Source organism: Juglans regia, chromosome 16, assembly GCF_001411555.2.
Source record: "Juglans regia cultivar Chandler chromosome 16, Walnut 2.0, whole genome shotgun sequence".
In the NCBI taxonomy this organism is placed as follows: domain Eukaryota; kingdom Viridiplantae; phylum Streptophyta; class Magnoliopsida; order Fagales; family Juglandaceae; genus Juglans; species Juglans regia.
In genome coordinates, this window is record NC_049916.1 from 1391901 (window position 1) to 1408408 (window position 16508).

A 16508-nucleotide genomic window follows, 5' to 3' on the forward strand; every position below is an offset into this window, starting at 1 on the left:
CACATGACTTCATCCCACTCTAGCCACTTCTGAATATCGTCCCTGATGGCTTGTTGTTCAGCCTTTCTTAAACTCATTGGGTCACTTTCTTGCAATTGCCTTAATCGAAGCTTAGCTTTTTTTAGTTTCTTCTACACATGGCCAAAACTAGTGTGATTCCAAGCTTGAAGCCTTGGCCACAATTTGAGATCTTTTTCATCAAATCATCCATAGAGTTGCAGTTAGTGCCCCACCTCCATGTATCTTCCACATTGTTATCACAACCTTTCTCTCCTAACCACATGGCTTCAAACTCAAACATCTTCTCCCTTCTCCTTACCACAACAGCTACTTCTGAGTGCAACCAAATGGGTATATGATCCGAGTAAGCAGCCCCTTCATGTATGACTCTCGCTTGTGCAAATCGAGTCCACCATTGTGGATTCCCAAAAAATATATCCAGTTGTACACTGATACTCGAGCTAGACTCCCTACCATTACACCAGGTATATTTTAGGACCACTAATACAAATATCCCTCAATAAACAATCATTAACAACCTTTTGAAAATCCAACATCTGTCTTTCAAGCCTATCTCTGCCTCCCTACTTCTCATGCTGATAGAGGATTTCATTAAAATTTCCAGACACCAACCATGCCTCATCATCCCGTCTACATAAGGAACGAATCAAGTGCCATATCCTGTGTCTAAGACTATGCTCTGGATGACCATAAACCCCCATAAGAAAGAACTTATCTGTACTAACACCATCCACCATAACACATGCATCAATATGGAATTTTTAGTAATTCAGAATCATTAAATGAACATCGCTTCCCCACAACATCGCAATACCACCACTCCTTCCCTCACTACTCACTGCCAAACAGTTACTAAATTTAACCTTAAACTTACAAGAGTCAAAATCACGCACTTGTAACCTGGTTTCCTAAAGAAACACAATGTCGGGAGCTTCTTTCTTAATGAGATCACGAAGGGTCTGAATGCCACGTGGGTTCCCAAGCCCATGGACATTCCAACTGAGGAATTTCATGGCTCTCGGAGGTGTTGATTGTCAGCCACCGCCGATATGGAAATCTAGGTCTCCGCAGGTCCATCTGTCGAAGCATGCCTTCGCTTTGTGCTTCTGTCAGTATCCTCACCATCCTCTACCTTCGCCTTTAGCTTACAGGTTGAAGATGACCGTTGTGAGCTGTCTGAACTTGGAGATGAAGTGCTATTGATAATAGACATCTGTTTCCACTTAGCCCCTTTCAAAATGTCAGGCCTCTTTCGTCCCGTCAGATACAGGCCCTCCTGTTGGGCTAGCTTGGGCCCAACCTCAGTTCTTGGTTCTCCTATTTCAAGCCATATTAACATATCCTTCAAGCCCGTTAGATCTTGAGCCTGATCCATAGCACTTCCCACCGCATCATCACTCAACGTCTGTGTAAGTCTGACGTCTGTGTTCTTCTCAACCGCCATATTATTCACTTTGAGGATCATGGGATTAAGATCATCTAACATCTGCGTGTTTTCTGTCTACCCATTCTTTGAATTCAAATTCTGACCCATCCTCTCATCAGGTACTGGTACAACACTAGCATCCGTTTCCTTCCTAGATGCCAAATCATTCAAGTTGAAATTTATGGGATTTAAGGATGGCAATGAATTCGTAAAATCAGGAATCCCATCCTTATCAGTCAACTATTGATTCTTCACCACTTCAGTTTCTATAATCTCCATAACATCTCCGACATTTTTGCCAGTTTCCGTAGCAGAATCTATTGTGCCTGAGCCAGACGTCGGAGCATTTACTTAAGCTCGATTCTTGGTGTCACTCGGATGTGACCGTTGAGACCATCGTCGAAGACCTGGACTACCTGCACGCAACCAACTTCCATTGGGGAAACCATCTTTTTCAAACTTATCATGGCCAGACTTCCACAGCTTGCAGTCTGTATGATTATGGCCTAGGCAGCCACAACAATAACAAAAATTATGGAGCCGTTTGTAAGAGAATCTAACCCAGATAGGATCAACAGAACCAATATTAAGCATCTTCCCACGTAGTAGTGGCTTCGTAATATCAATGTTAATCCAAACCTGCATGAATTCCCCCCATGCCATTTCTCCCTCATCAATATCAACTACCTCCACTTTGCCTATAGTGTCTCCAATCAGATGACCAATGTAGTCAGTTTTGGCAATTAAAGGAAGATCATGCAAACGCACCCAGAAGAGAGCCTCAGTAAGTTGAATCTAATGGACATGTTTGTGCCCTTCAACCTCCTTTACCAGCACCAATTGCTTACCAAACGACCAAGGACCATCTCTTATAACTCGATCCTTATCACGGAGATCTTCAAACTCTACCAACAAGATTACAGGGTTTAATTCTCTAAACTGAAATTTCCTGACCGGTCTCCATGCTTTCTTCATTCTCATCTTAAAATCTTCCCGATTATAATGACGATCGGTGATCGGTTTAACCAGCAAACAATTAGCACCACTAAGGGCAGCTGCTTCCAGTTTATGGGCCTCCACAATACCCTCCTCACTTTCCTTCACCATCAGAGACATTCTCTTGTACATCTCCTTTAACCCCTTGTCCATGTGGAACCTTCACGCCTCTACCACCAACCTCCGGTTTGCAAAATCAAAAAAGCTCCTGTACTACGACAGGAAGAAGCCTCTACAGAGGAAAACCCTTTGAGAGGAAAACCAGCAGTATTAGTTAAGCAATTAGCTTTTAAAGATGATCAATAATTAAGTGAGAGGAGCAAGTTGGTACTATTGAAAGTAGTGAACTTGAAATTGATGATATGAGACCAGAACAAGTAGAGCAATTTTTTTTAGCACTGCCAACAAAAAAAAAGTTAAGAAGATCTACTAGAGGACGTTAGCCTTCCTCTAGATCTTCTGCTGCTGAGTATATTTTTCTTTTAGATGGGAGAGAACCAAGGTGTGTTTGTGCTTTGGAAATAGTAAGCTTATGCTTAATGGGTTTATAGATGCAGGTATGGCTGGTGACATTGATTCCAAAATGTCTACTTCAGGGTACTTGATTACTTATTCAGAGGAGCTATGTCATAGCAATCCTGACTGCAGAATGTGTTGGTTTGTCTATCGTAGAGGCCGAGTTAATTGCAATCACTGAAGCTAGTAAGGAGTTGTTATCGATGAAGAAGTACTTAGAAGAACTTGGTTAGAAACTAGAGAATTATATTCTTTACTTGTGACAGTCAGAGTGTTATCCATCTCAGTAAGAACTCAACCTTTCATTCAAGACCCAAGTATATTGATGTGAGGTATCACTATATTTGTGATGCATTGGATATGAAGTTATTAAAGATCGAGAAGATCCATACTAATGAAAGTGGGTCAAATAGGATTAAAAAAATATTGCGTATGCAAAAACTTGAAGTATGTAGAGGAAAAGCAGGTATGGTGGAAACCTTCACATAGTCGGGTGGGAGAGATGTCTTGGGTGGATCCCTTTTTGTGAGGGAAAACCATGTGGCCACTTGAGTGACAATTTAGTAATTTTGAATGAGAACATTTTTGTCTGATAAGAAGGTTGTGCCTCGTGCATGTGTGGTGTGGAGAGAAAGATGAGAAAAAGAAAAAGAAGGGTAAAAAATATTTCACTGTATTTTGTTTTCACCCTAACAATATTAAATATTTGAATTACATTATATATAATTTTTAATACTTTTTATCAATATTGAAATAACTGATTCAAAATCTACTTTCAATATTGTCATAAATCGACCTTTACTCGTTTTCGAATCCGAGATTTGAATTCTACGCACGAATGGAGCTCATCGTGAGAACGTTCCTCGTAGAGTCGTAATCGTAGTCACGTAGGTCAAACTATTACGTACACATGATGATTCGGTCAAAAAGATTCATATCTTAAGGAAATAATTAATTACGTACTGACCGTGCTGCAACTATGTCACGTGGAATCTCACTTATTGGTTGATCGGTATATTCTTTCTTGAAGGTTTAGTAAATTAGCATATAATTTACAGCAAGTACTCGTCCAAACGTGGCCTAGTAAATTAGCAAATTGCATTTTTCAATCATTTTCATTTGCCTTATGTTACATTAATTAACAGTACGTTTAGCTGGCTGAGTGGACTTGGGCGTAATTAAATAGTTTTTATGGGTTTTAACTTTTTACTAATTACGACTTTATATGCTAAAGAAAGACTTGAGAGTACGTGGCCGGATAGACAAATTCCAATGCTTGACTCACTATTAATATTTGTCAGAAGATAAAGGCATATGACCCATGTTCACCACTAATTGCTAGCTTCTGCATCTTCAATAGGAAAATGCGGGAGCTCCCAGCGGAGCTCCAGTGTATTTTATAGTATTTTATAATGTGTATTTTTTAATTCTTTTTTTATATAGATATTTTTAATGATTTTAAATATTTTTAAAAAATAAAAAAATTTATAATATTATTAAATAATACTTGCTTAATCATGAAGTAAAATATAAAATATTTTTTTATGATTTTTTATTTTATTTCGTGATTAAGGAAGTATTTTTAAATAATTTTTTTTTACTTCTTAATTAAGAAAGTGTTTTTAATGATATTTTAAATTTATTTTATTTTTAAAAAATATTAAAAAATAAAAAAAAAATTATATAAAAAACAACTTAAAAAAAAAACACATACAATTTCTACTACAGCCCCAGCGGGAGCTCCCAGCGGGAGCCCCCAGCGGGGGCTGTAGCACTATCCTCTTCAATATTAATGCAGCTCGATCACTCCTAAGATGCAGCATCTAAGGCACTACTTTCTGTCACTTATTGCTTTAATCCAAGTCCTCGTCTTGTTTCCTCGCTCCAACTTTAAGCGCAGGTTAATTTTCTACTCCATAAATCTGCATTGTTGGATGTAGTTTTTGTTTTTCCAAACAATTATTCATGTCTGGCTATAATTACCATGGAGTTCATATGAAGTCTTAGTTCATATGTTTTCCATTTCCTATATAGAAGTGCTCCAAATCCGAAATTTCTGCATACTAAGAAATCAAAGCTGGCGGGGTTGAAAGATTTTGGAGACCTTATTGTATTATTTGGGACTTTTGTAAGCTTTAGTACTTATGAGTCGTTGTTGGAATTCTCGAGGAAGCGGGCGAGTAAGGTGAGCATCCTCTTCTTCAATCTTAAAAAAAATGTTATTTACCTTATTATCTTTTGACGTGATATCAAATAAAAGATAAATAACAAAAGTTAGTAAATAATTTCTTCTCATGATTTAATAACACATCGGAAATGATGTAATAATAGTTAAAATGATGATGAATAACACTTACCATATGGCTACAGAGCATTTCTCATATATATCCTCAACATACCTACTACTGTTATGTCATACTTTAATTCATCTTTTATGTAAGTAGTTGACTTATAAAATCACTTAAATTTGTCCCATCAATTAAAGATTATAGTTATGGTTGCTCAATTTTGTGTGAAATCTAATTTTGCTCAATTGTTTGTGAACACGCAGATGCCCATATTTGAAAACGAAAGTGAAGAATTGTTGTATGAGATCTCTTGCAAGTTTCTCAAGCAAGTACACTACAATCAAAGCAGCTACGTTGTTCGAGAGGGAGAACCATTGGATGCACTGATCTTCGTGGTTAAAGGAATTGCCTGGACATATACAAGTAACCATGGCAATAAAACTGAGTGTCTTAAGACAGATGACCTCTTTGGAAGACATCTTGCATGTAGACTGGGTGTTGGAATCCCCCGAATTATCCAACCTTCCCTTATCAACAGGGACTCTTAAATGTCATACAAAAGTCGAAACATTTAGTCTTATGGCTATCTCAATGCTGGTGGAAATTTAGCAAGTTCAGACACATTGCCCAATCTGCCTCGGAACAGCAGAAACATTTTGCAGTTTCATCAATCCAAGCAGCATGGCGCCACCACCCCATCCATCCTCATAAAGTACTTGAATAAGGCAAGTCTACCCATACTGTTGGCTATGCCCCGCCGCCAACAACTCCCCAAGTTTAGATAATTTTACCACTTAATAATTAATCTAGTACTGTTATCAAATGCTAATCTTGCTCTTTGTCGAAATACAATAAATAGCCTGTTTATGAGGACTTGTATTATATCTGCATTGAAGTTTTTTTAGTCATTAGATAAATTGTTGTCGCTTGATTTTGATATTGAGTGGTTATAAATTGGAGTCTACTTTTTTACATAAATTTATATAGAATTTATCTATTTAGAATTTGTATAAATTATTTTTCATAATTTAATCAGCTTGTCAACCTAGCTAGGACTGATTGGCAGGTTTTCACTTTTCAGCAGCCGAAGTACTACCGGTTAACCAGGAAAAAAAACGCACAAACACCTCTCATGAAACTGTTCGGCAGGAACTGGTCATAATAAAACACGTACATACGAGATTGATAAAGTCTTTAGTTTTGGTTGGTCATTTTACTTGGTCATAATAAAACATGTTCAATATTGACCTTTCAACGCTGGCTGATGAAGTGGAATCTTCGTACGTGTATCCTTCTCCTTTTCATTTCTGGATTATTTGTTTGCTACCGACTGCTTCACTGATTGTGAAATCCCCGGCTCACATTTGATATATATAGCCCGATATGGCGATTACCACTGGCTGTATATATTTTCTTGGCTGCTTGCGGTTTGCATGTCCATCATTCTTCACTCACTACAACATAATGTGTATTTTGTGACAGAGGAAATAGTCACAAAAAAATAAGAAACCGTCACTAAACATATTTGGTGACGGTTGAAACCGTCACCACGACCGTCACCTAATTTGCGTCACAGAAAATATTTGGTGACAGTTTACTATTCAACCGTCACAAAAAATATTTTTAGTGACGGTTGGAAGTGTTCCATTCGGTAAATTGTTCGAACGTTCCTTTTTTTGTGACGGTTGAGAATTGTCATAGAAAATCACGTTCAGACGTAAAATTAAACGTTCGGACGTTAACCCGACCGATTGGCGTTCGAATGAGAGAATTTGACGTTCATTGATTATCGTTGAACGTTTCATATTTACGTTCGAATATTAATGCGTCCGAATGTTAATTTCAATAAACGTTCGAATATTTGTTCGAACGTAAACGTAAATGTTCAAACGTAACGCGTTTAAAGTGTGGAAGTTATTTCGAATGTCAACGAAGGAGCGTTCGAATGCAAGTTCTTTGTTCGAACGTTAATCGCTTTATCGTTCGAACGGTTTGTTCGTTTTAGCATGACGACGTTCAAACGTAGAGTTTGACGTTTGAACGATCCAATTGTATTTACGTTCGAACATTTGTTAGAATGTGAACCAACGTTCAAACGATTTTTATTTACATTCGAACGTACAGATCAGAAATACTAATTTCATAAAATTTAAAAATATAATACCAATTGTATCATATTACATACCATCAATTAACAAGTAACAATGTCTTATAAAAGCACAAAATTAGATATTAAAACTAGCCAGAAATACTGATAAAATCTATTTCTTTTTTTTCCCTCGCCCACCGCGATTCCGTTGCAATGACATAACATGCTCCATGTGCCCTATTATCTCCCGTTGCACTTGCTCTTGCACTTCACTGCGTATTCTTTCGTCTTGGTCTCTCTGTTGGTCCTGCAAACACGTCTCTAAATAAGACTGTCATTCTAAGAGAGAATCTAACTCTTGTTGTCTCGACCTCATATACTCATTCTCATGCCGTGCAGCTTCTAAATCTGCCATAAGATTATTAATTTGTGAAACTGATGAGGTTGAGGAGGATGAACATCTATGCTTGATAGATCATCCCAAACGTCTTGCCATACTAGACTGCGGCCCGAGCACTTGCGTGAATATGTCTATGTCACTAGGAGAGGATTCCTCAGAAGCCGACTGCATCTCCATAATTTTTCTCTGCAACTTAAAAGGTAATGATCGTAAATAATTAGTAACGTATTAAAAGAAATAGAAATAAGAAATAAACTATTCAAATGTTATATAAATAATTTATTTAACAAAATTAACATTGCTTACATAATTATCTGCAGCGACAGGATCCATCCAATCACTATGCTCATTAGTGTGAGTAACAACATAGACATGAATGAGGGAAAAATTTTCAGAATCATCACGTTTCTAACAAAGCGACATTAAAAATTTTAAAAAGATAATGTTAGTACTTATTAGAAAGAATATCAGAAAAATAAATGAATTCTATAATTTTTTAATTACCATTTTTTCAGCAAGACGGTAGAATGACCTTGAACCGGCACAATGGTGGACAGTCAGAGCGGATCTATTCTGTGCATTTGTAGAACTCAAGTGCTACAAAATATATTAAAAATGTTAATTGTAATATGTATACATATAATATATAGAACGAATATGAATGTAAATAATTAAAAGATATAAATGTAAAATACCTGATAATCTGGAGATGCGAAAAGATCACTATACTTTCTCCAATCATCTAACTTCATCTGCTAAAAAGGAGACTGCGCAGCCTCTTCCAACGTCTCACACTTCTTGAAGTGGTCATGACATCGTCCTTTGTGACGTAGGAATAGTGTAGCCATCAACTCATTCACGGTTCTCAAATCCTCGCTACGGCCAAAGTCGAGGTTGAATTCATCCTAACAAGGGAATCAGGTAAAAAATATAATATACTATTTTAGGTGAAAAAAATGTACTGAAAAGTAAATTCACCAACACACGACTTCGAATGTGCTCCTTAATCTCATTCGGAACATCTCGCCATGAGCGCACATAAAATGGAGCATAAGCTCGAACTACTGTGCCAATATAGGAGGAAAGCGCTGCTGCACTATCATCCACTCCTCCAGTGGAATTATCAGGAATTGTGATCTTCAGTTTTTCGTGCCTTCTATCTTTTCCAAGAGAGATTCCACATGTATAGCCATGACCGCGACGTGCAGATGCATCAATTACATGATAATAGATATACTATGATTATAATTATATAGTTATTGAGACAAAAGTATTAACTATATATATAATTATTAACGACAATATTTCCTTACTGGTAGGTGTCAACTGGCTGTTGTTCTCTTCTGTGTTAGCTTGATCTTCAGGAACGGATTCCTCGAGTGGGGAGTCCTCAATGGATTCAGGATTTGGACTTGGTGGAGGCACATTTCTTCGTTGTCGTTTTGGCGGCATTCTTGAAAATAATTAATTATATCAATGAAAATTAATTAGAAGAAATTATGAAAATTCAAGATATTTTATAGCCACCTATATGAATAAAATATTTAGTACTTTTATTCTTCATCTTCAGATGAATTTTCCATGCTTGTTTCAGAATCTCTATCAATAACATCTTTATCATCATCATGCATCTCTTCTTCATCGTCCTTATCCGCCTCCTGCCCGGATTCTGATTCGTCTTCATCTTCTGACTCGTCTTCTTCTTCTTCTTTCTCCTCACTTACTTGAATTGAATGATCATTTAATACAAACGGGTCGAGATAGACGAATGGGACATCATCTCTACACAAGGGAGCAACTCGAGTGCACCGAGGTCAACAAACAAGTTAATACCCTCTCCATCTTCCTGGTATGCCTCAACAATCGGAGTGTCATCTTCATCTCCACTATTCTCGTAATCTGCACTCGTTCCTGCTTCATATATATTTTGAGGAACAAATTTTTGTACGACTCGCCAAGTTATCTCTCCACTATCTTCATTAGCACTTTTCATTGGATCAATCAAGTAATAGACTTGGGTAGCTTGACAAGCCAATACAAATGGATCATTTTCGTACCATTTAGATGCAGTATTGACACTCGTAAAGTGATTATCCCTATATATCGAAACCCGACCATCGCCTAGATCCCATCAATCTCATTTAAAGACATATGTTATAGACCCACCAAGATATTTCAATCCGATAATATCACGTATGACACCATAATAGTCAATATCATCTGTTCCGTGACTCCCTTCAACCAACACACCACAGTTTTGAGTCTTTCTATTACGTTCATGGTCCAGAATATGGAATCTATAACCTCGAACCGTGCATGCAGTGTATTGAAGTGCTCTATTTGACGGACCACGGGCCAATGCATAAAATTCAAAAGAAATTGATTCGGGATCACGAGAACGTTGTTCCAAAATCTAACAATTGTCAATAATAATATATAACATCCTAATATATAACATAAACATTTATAATATAATATATTATAGATAATATTTTGGAAATTAAATTGACAAACGTTCGAACGTAATAATAATTACGTTTGAACGTTCTGTGTATATAAGGCTAAAACCGAACGTCGAAACAACCTTTCCAAAACGTATCCATCGTCTACTCCGTTGGATGCCGCCACGCCTCTGTCACCGCCGCCGTCAACTCCGCCACAATCGTCACTAAAAGGTAGGCACTCATTTTTTATTCAAATAACATGTATTTTATTGAGATTTGAATTGAGTTTTGTTTAAAACCGAATAAGTGATGGTTGGATTTTTAACTCTATTTTCTGGCCACCACGGCCAGCCATTGGCCGAATAGTCATCGTAGAAATATTTCTTGAAGTGTATACTTCATTTCGACAGTGACATTTTGGCATTTAGAACCTTGTAGAGAAAATTTCAAGATTTTAATAATGGCTGAGTCGACTCAGACATTCTGCATCGTAACGTTCGAATGTTTCACCAAGACGTTCGAACGTACGACGTTTAAATTACATAGCCGTTATGGCTTCTACTTTCGAACGTTCATTATCTTACAGTCAGACGTCATTTTCATCAATTTTACGTCTAAACGTTTAATGTATATGTTCGGACGTACTACTTTTTAAATATTATTAAACGACATACGTTCGAACGTGAGTATTTTACTTTCGCAAGTAAATCACATACGGTCGGACGTTTAATTATAACGTCCGAACATAGTGATTTTCTACTTTATTCATGCTTCGACGTTCGAACGTTCATATTTAAGTTCACACGTAAAACAAATACGTTCAAACGTATAACATAAACGTCCGAACGTACGTCAGCCAATATTTATTTACCGCTTATGTTCAAACGTCTATGTTTTACATTCGAACGTATATGTTTTACGTTTGAACGTATATGTTTTACGTTCGAATGTAAATTTATTTACATTATTTTACGTGCGAACATATAAATAAACGTTTGAACGTTTTATCTTTAACGTTCAAACATTTATTTTGCTATGTTTGAACATTAATGCAGAGCAGCTTAAAATTAACACAAAAAAATGCATTAATGTAAATAATTTTTTTTTCCTTTTCTATTTTCAGGATACGACTCTTCCACTGCATACTAGGAAACGAGGGAGGGAAGGAGCAACGTCGGACACTGCTCGTATCAGAGCTCGTACTGTTATGGTAGAGCGAGAGGTCTTGATTAATGAGTTCGACGAACTCTGTTAGCAGCAGACGAACCTGAGAGATGTTTTCCTCAGAAAAGGCTGGGGAAATATTTGCACATTGAGAGGGAAGGTATACCCCTGAATGGTTCAGGAATTCTATATGGGGATGTGTGACATGCCTCAGAATGCATCCTCTCACACTGTGACTGTACGCGGTGTTTCCATTGAGGTATCACCAGATGCATCAGCGAGCACCTCGGGATTCATCGAGGAGTTGAGACATTTGCATACTCCACACCCAGTGAGGATGTAGGCACTTCTACATCATCTACTGGCTGTCCATTTGAGCCAGCATCAGTCAGAGATGCAGGCCAATCAGAGGCTGAGGATACTGGCGTCGAGGCTCGGGATGATGACCGAGACGAGGATTTCTATATCCTCATCGGGAGGGACCGCATGCAGATCGAGCTGAAGAACGCCATCAACCAGAACCATCTGCTGCATTTCTTCCGCATGTTGCACCTTATTGTTGCAACAAATGTTGATCCCGTGGCACATAAAACCATATTTAGTCAGCTTCAGGCACAATTTTTTATACGAGTGGCATGTGGAGATCCTATAGATTTGCCACTGCACATCTTTGAGAGGATCCGTTACGAGGCAAGCATCGTCTCCACGGATAATCTCCCATACGGTGTCCTAATCAGCCAACTATTACTTGCACGGAGAGTGCCAACCCAGCCAGAGGAGCGGGTCAAAGATCAGATGAGCCTCCTCGACATGACCATGCATTGACGTAGCATTGGACAGGCGAGGGGACGTTAGCCACCTTCTGTAGAGGATCTAGTTCCTCCGATGCAGCTTGAGCCAGGTCATGTCGGGAGTAGTAGTCAGCATACGCCGAGTACATCTGCAGGAGATGCGCGGCGTGCTTGGGTTGATGCGGTCATCTCACAGCTGACTGCACATATCGATCATAAGATCGATCGATCGCTCGAGGCTAAATCGGCGTCTATTGCCGAACTCACCCATCGTGTAGCTATCCTCAACGACAAGGTTGATACCTTGACTGAGGAGGTACGGAGTTCGACTTTTGCGGATAACGTTATCATCTGACTGTTGTTTACTACATTCTATCAAATTTTATATTTTATTTTTAATATTTGTAAAGAAAAATATTATTGAATATTTCAATCATTTTTTAATTTCAATTTTTAATCTTCTTTGATGTTATATTTTTCAACTTTAATACTAAATCACTGTATTTCAAATATATATAAACATAAATATATATTTATATATTACAAATTGTGTATATATAAATATATACAATTCAATTTTTTAGACTTGTTCACAAATTATGCACAATAAAAACTACATAATTTTTAAATTAAAGTCAATTAATTTAAATTTACAATGAACGTTCGAACGTTATTACTTAAAGGTCGAACATTGGCGCAAACATTTTACGTTTGAAAGTTAATTAATAACGTTCAAACGGTTGCGCCAAAACATTTTACGTTTGAACGTAAACAGATATAACATTCGAACGTATATGTAACGTTCAAACGTATATTTCCCATACGTTGGAACGAAAAAAAAAATCTCATCTATCTTTAGTGACAGTTTCCAGAAACTGTCACTGAAAATACCTTTTAGTGACGGTTTAGGGACTGCCACAATTTCCCAATCGCCACTAAAATGCAATTGTGTTGTAGTGACTAGTATGTACATTCCTTAGTTATGATAGTGGTAATCGATGACTAAGGTTGAGTTTGCCTTCTTAAGAAAATTAATGAACATATGTGAATGATTGTGATAAATAAATAAAAGAAATCGTCTCTCTATTTTTAATAGGATAAATTTAGCTGTGATTTCTTCAATAAGAAAAAATATTGCTCTTACTTGAATTTGAGGATTTTAAGTGAGAGAAATGCGCATAAAGTTGACTCTACAATATTAAAGTTATAAATATTTTGGACAATATTAAATAAATAATAAATAATAAATGATCTATTTGATGTGTTTGTATTTTTTCCACTCGAGGCTTTTAAATTTGAATAAAAAAATAAAAGATAAAAGGGGCAAAGAGCCGAACAAGTGTATCAAAACAATCAATACAGGCCAGAAAAATATACATAAATAAAAACAAATGATCAAGAATATTTGACCAAACAAGCTTGGTATCACTTTTTCTTGACTCTCGCTTAAGACAAAGGAAAACCAACATTACATCGATCCACCAATAAACCAATACCACAAAAACAAAATACCAAATCAAAAAATAAAGAAGAAAACACAAGATCCGAAAATTTGGGAGTCCCGTTTTATCTTGTTGAATAATCCCCTTCCATAACCATGGCAAATTTTGATCACCTTCGTAACAAATACACCTCCCTTCCTCCCCATGTCTTGTCTTGACCCAATGCATGCGTGGTTGATTAAAGAGATGGCCCTGCCTTGAAAGCTAATTTCTGTTGATCTACGGAGAAAATTCCTTTTTCTAATTCCCGGCTGAGAAAAAAAAGTACTATATATGTGGTACAGTATTTGGGATTAAGTTGCCGTTAGAAAAGCTGAAAAATGGTGTTTAATTTGCTAATCTATTCTCCATTTTCTCGGTAACCAAATTATTCAGCCAATTGTAATGCCAAAATAACTTCGTACGTTGGGTCTATAAATATATAGTTTGGCAATTCATTTTGTATTTTCAACTCTGTAACGTTCTTGATCAGCTAATTCGTGTGCATGCATCGGCAAGATATGATCTCTTACAATGCAGAATTGCGGCATGTGGAGGCGTCGTGTGTATCTAGTTTTGTGTTTTGCAAGATATGGATCAATTAATATGAATTCCAAAAGTCAGAGTTTGGAATTCAGAGTTGGAGTCGGAGTGACTCCGAGAAGGGTTGTCGGAGTTGGAGTTGGAGTTGGAGTTGGCATTCAGAGCTTCATGGAGCTCCAAACTCCAAACTCTGGCTTTAAAAAAAAAAAAAAAAATCCAGATGTTTACAATTGAATTTAAATAAATAAATAAATAAACAATGCCGTTCCGCTTAGTGTGGAATGACGTCATTTCTTCACACGGGGATGGTCCAAAACGTAGGACCTCCTTCTTTCTTCTTCCCCTCACTCTCCCTTATTATGATTCTCTGTTCCCACTTCCCTCTCTGAGTCTCTGTTGCTCCATTCCCGTTTGATGTCGTGATCTTATCGTCGTTTACGCCGTTCAACCTTTGAGATGCTGTAACTCGTAAGTGTACTTAGTGTAGTCTGAGACTCTGAGCCCTAAATTAATTAGTTTTCGTAATTTTTATTTTTTGCCATGATGTTGGGTTGCCTTTAATTATTTGATGCTTTACATTATAACAGTTGTTTTGGGTCTAGTTGTTGGGCTACTTGTAAATGTAAAATGGAATGGATTACTATGGAGTGAAACACTATGGAAAACTCACATACAGTCAACCTAGTGCATTTATTATTATAAAATGCAGCAAAACATTCTACCAACAATTGTCACTTACAACCACAACCTCAAAATAAATGTGCAGAAAATACTTCAAGATTTCTATAAGCATTCGACTATCTGTACATTCTTTACAATCACAACTGCCAACAAAAATGCTCCAGATTTTCACAAAATACTTCAAATAACCCATCAAAAATAGAATAATAATTTTCATACATGTTGAACACCCACAAATCTATACATTCTTTACAACCACAACATCCAATAGAAAACTTCCAGATTTTCACAAAATACTTCAAGAAACCCATAAACAATGCTTCACAAATTCTCATCATTGCCTGATGGTGTTTGTTGTGTGACAGTACTATATTGGGTTCCAATAACAACATTTTCAACGTTAGCACCAACTTGGGGGGCCAGGACCTCACCAACTCCAACTTGTTCATCATCAAATATTTTCCTGCAAGTCTAATTTTCAAAATGCCAGAAAATACACATCTATTAGAAAGGAAACAAACACTAGTCTAACATATATACAATTAATAGAAAAAAAAGCCGAGTACCTGTTTCTTCTTTCTCTTGGTTAAGGCCTTCTCCACAGGTGGAACCTTTCTCTTTGTTGGGGGTCTCCCTTTCCCTCGAACAACGTTAGGACTTAATACTTTCTTACCCTTATCCACGATGTCGCTCTCATTGACCTTAGTTGAACCGGACTGAAGTGGTAATCTTTTAAAATTATGCTCAAACTCATCCAAAACCCGCATGAATGCATTGACATGGTTATCACTTGGGGATACACACGTTGCTAATTTCAGACATCTTTTAACCACAAGTTCATACCTTCGTGTGTCCGCATTATCTCGCAAGTCATCATCGCTACTTTTGACAAGTGTGTATCTCTTCTTTAAGTCTTTCATCCACTGATCCAAGACGTACCTCTCTGGTAATACATGAATCTTCTTTATTTGACAAACTTTAAATACATGTCTACAAATAATGTCCCTTATCTCAAACAGTGCACACGTGCATTTGATATCACATTCCTCCTCATTATAGTAAACTACGTAATGGATAGTTTTGACATGGTCATCTGTGAAAAGTTCATCCCAGACATCGAAGGTGGAAATACAACCCTGTTTGCTAACAAGTATGCAATTACAACAAATCATCCCCCACACCTCCCTTTGGATTTCTTTAAACTTGGCATTTGTATACACTGCTTGAAACTGTTTCTCAATGTGGAATGGACTCACATATGGGATGGTTTGGTTGCACAAATTGAAATCAGTTGTTGTCTCTACTTCCACCTTCTTCCTCAGAGCATTGTCAAATTGATCCACAATTTCCTTCAACGTTGTACCAGAATGCACATATCCGTCAAAAAAGACATTCATGCTTTCAAATAGCTGTGTAATGCTCATACCAACCCAAAATACACCCTTCAAGAAAGTTGGTACCTAAAGTGATCTCTCGGTATACAACCCTTATAGCCACGCATTATCACCAAGGTCATATTTCTGAATTAGTTCCCCCCACTTGGCATCAAATTCTTCACAGGTATATGAATCATATAGGGCACTCTGAATGGCAGTCTTCAACCTTGCGTTGAATTGGGAGTGAGATCCCAATTTATCAGGCAGTTTTTGCATGATATGCCATAGACAA

At 37.2% G+C, this 16508-nt stretch overlaps 1 protein-coding gene across 1 annotated transcript; it reads right to left on the reverse strand.

The window, feature by feature from the left end:
- Positions 1 to 15161: 15161 nt before the first annotated feature.
- LOC109009994 (protein FAR-RED ELONGATED HYPOCOTYL 3-like) lies at positions 15162 to 16237 on the reverse strand. Its single transcript, XM_018990681.1, has 2 exons — positions 15407 to 16237; positions 15162 to 15311 (listed from the first exon to the last, which is right to left on the reverse strand). Exons 1-2 carry the CDS (start codon positions 16235 to 16237, stop codon positions 15162 to 15164), a joined length of 981 nt encoding a protein of 326 aa, XP_018846226.1.
- Positions 16238 to 16508: the final 271 nt, after the last annotated feature.

What these genes read in the sequence shown, in the direction of transcription:
- LOC109009994 (XM_018990681.1), bottom strand. Translation starts at nt 16,237, where the DNA reads ATGAATGTCTTTTTTGACGGATATGTGCATTCTGGTACAACGTTGAAG. An exon ending in CCAAGAGAAAGAAGAAACAG is followed by an intron (nt 15,312 to 15,406) that starts GTACTCGGCTTT and finishes TTTGAAAATTAG; the next exon opens with ACTTGCAGGAAAATATTTGA.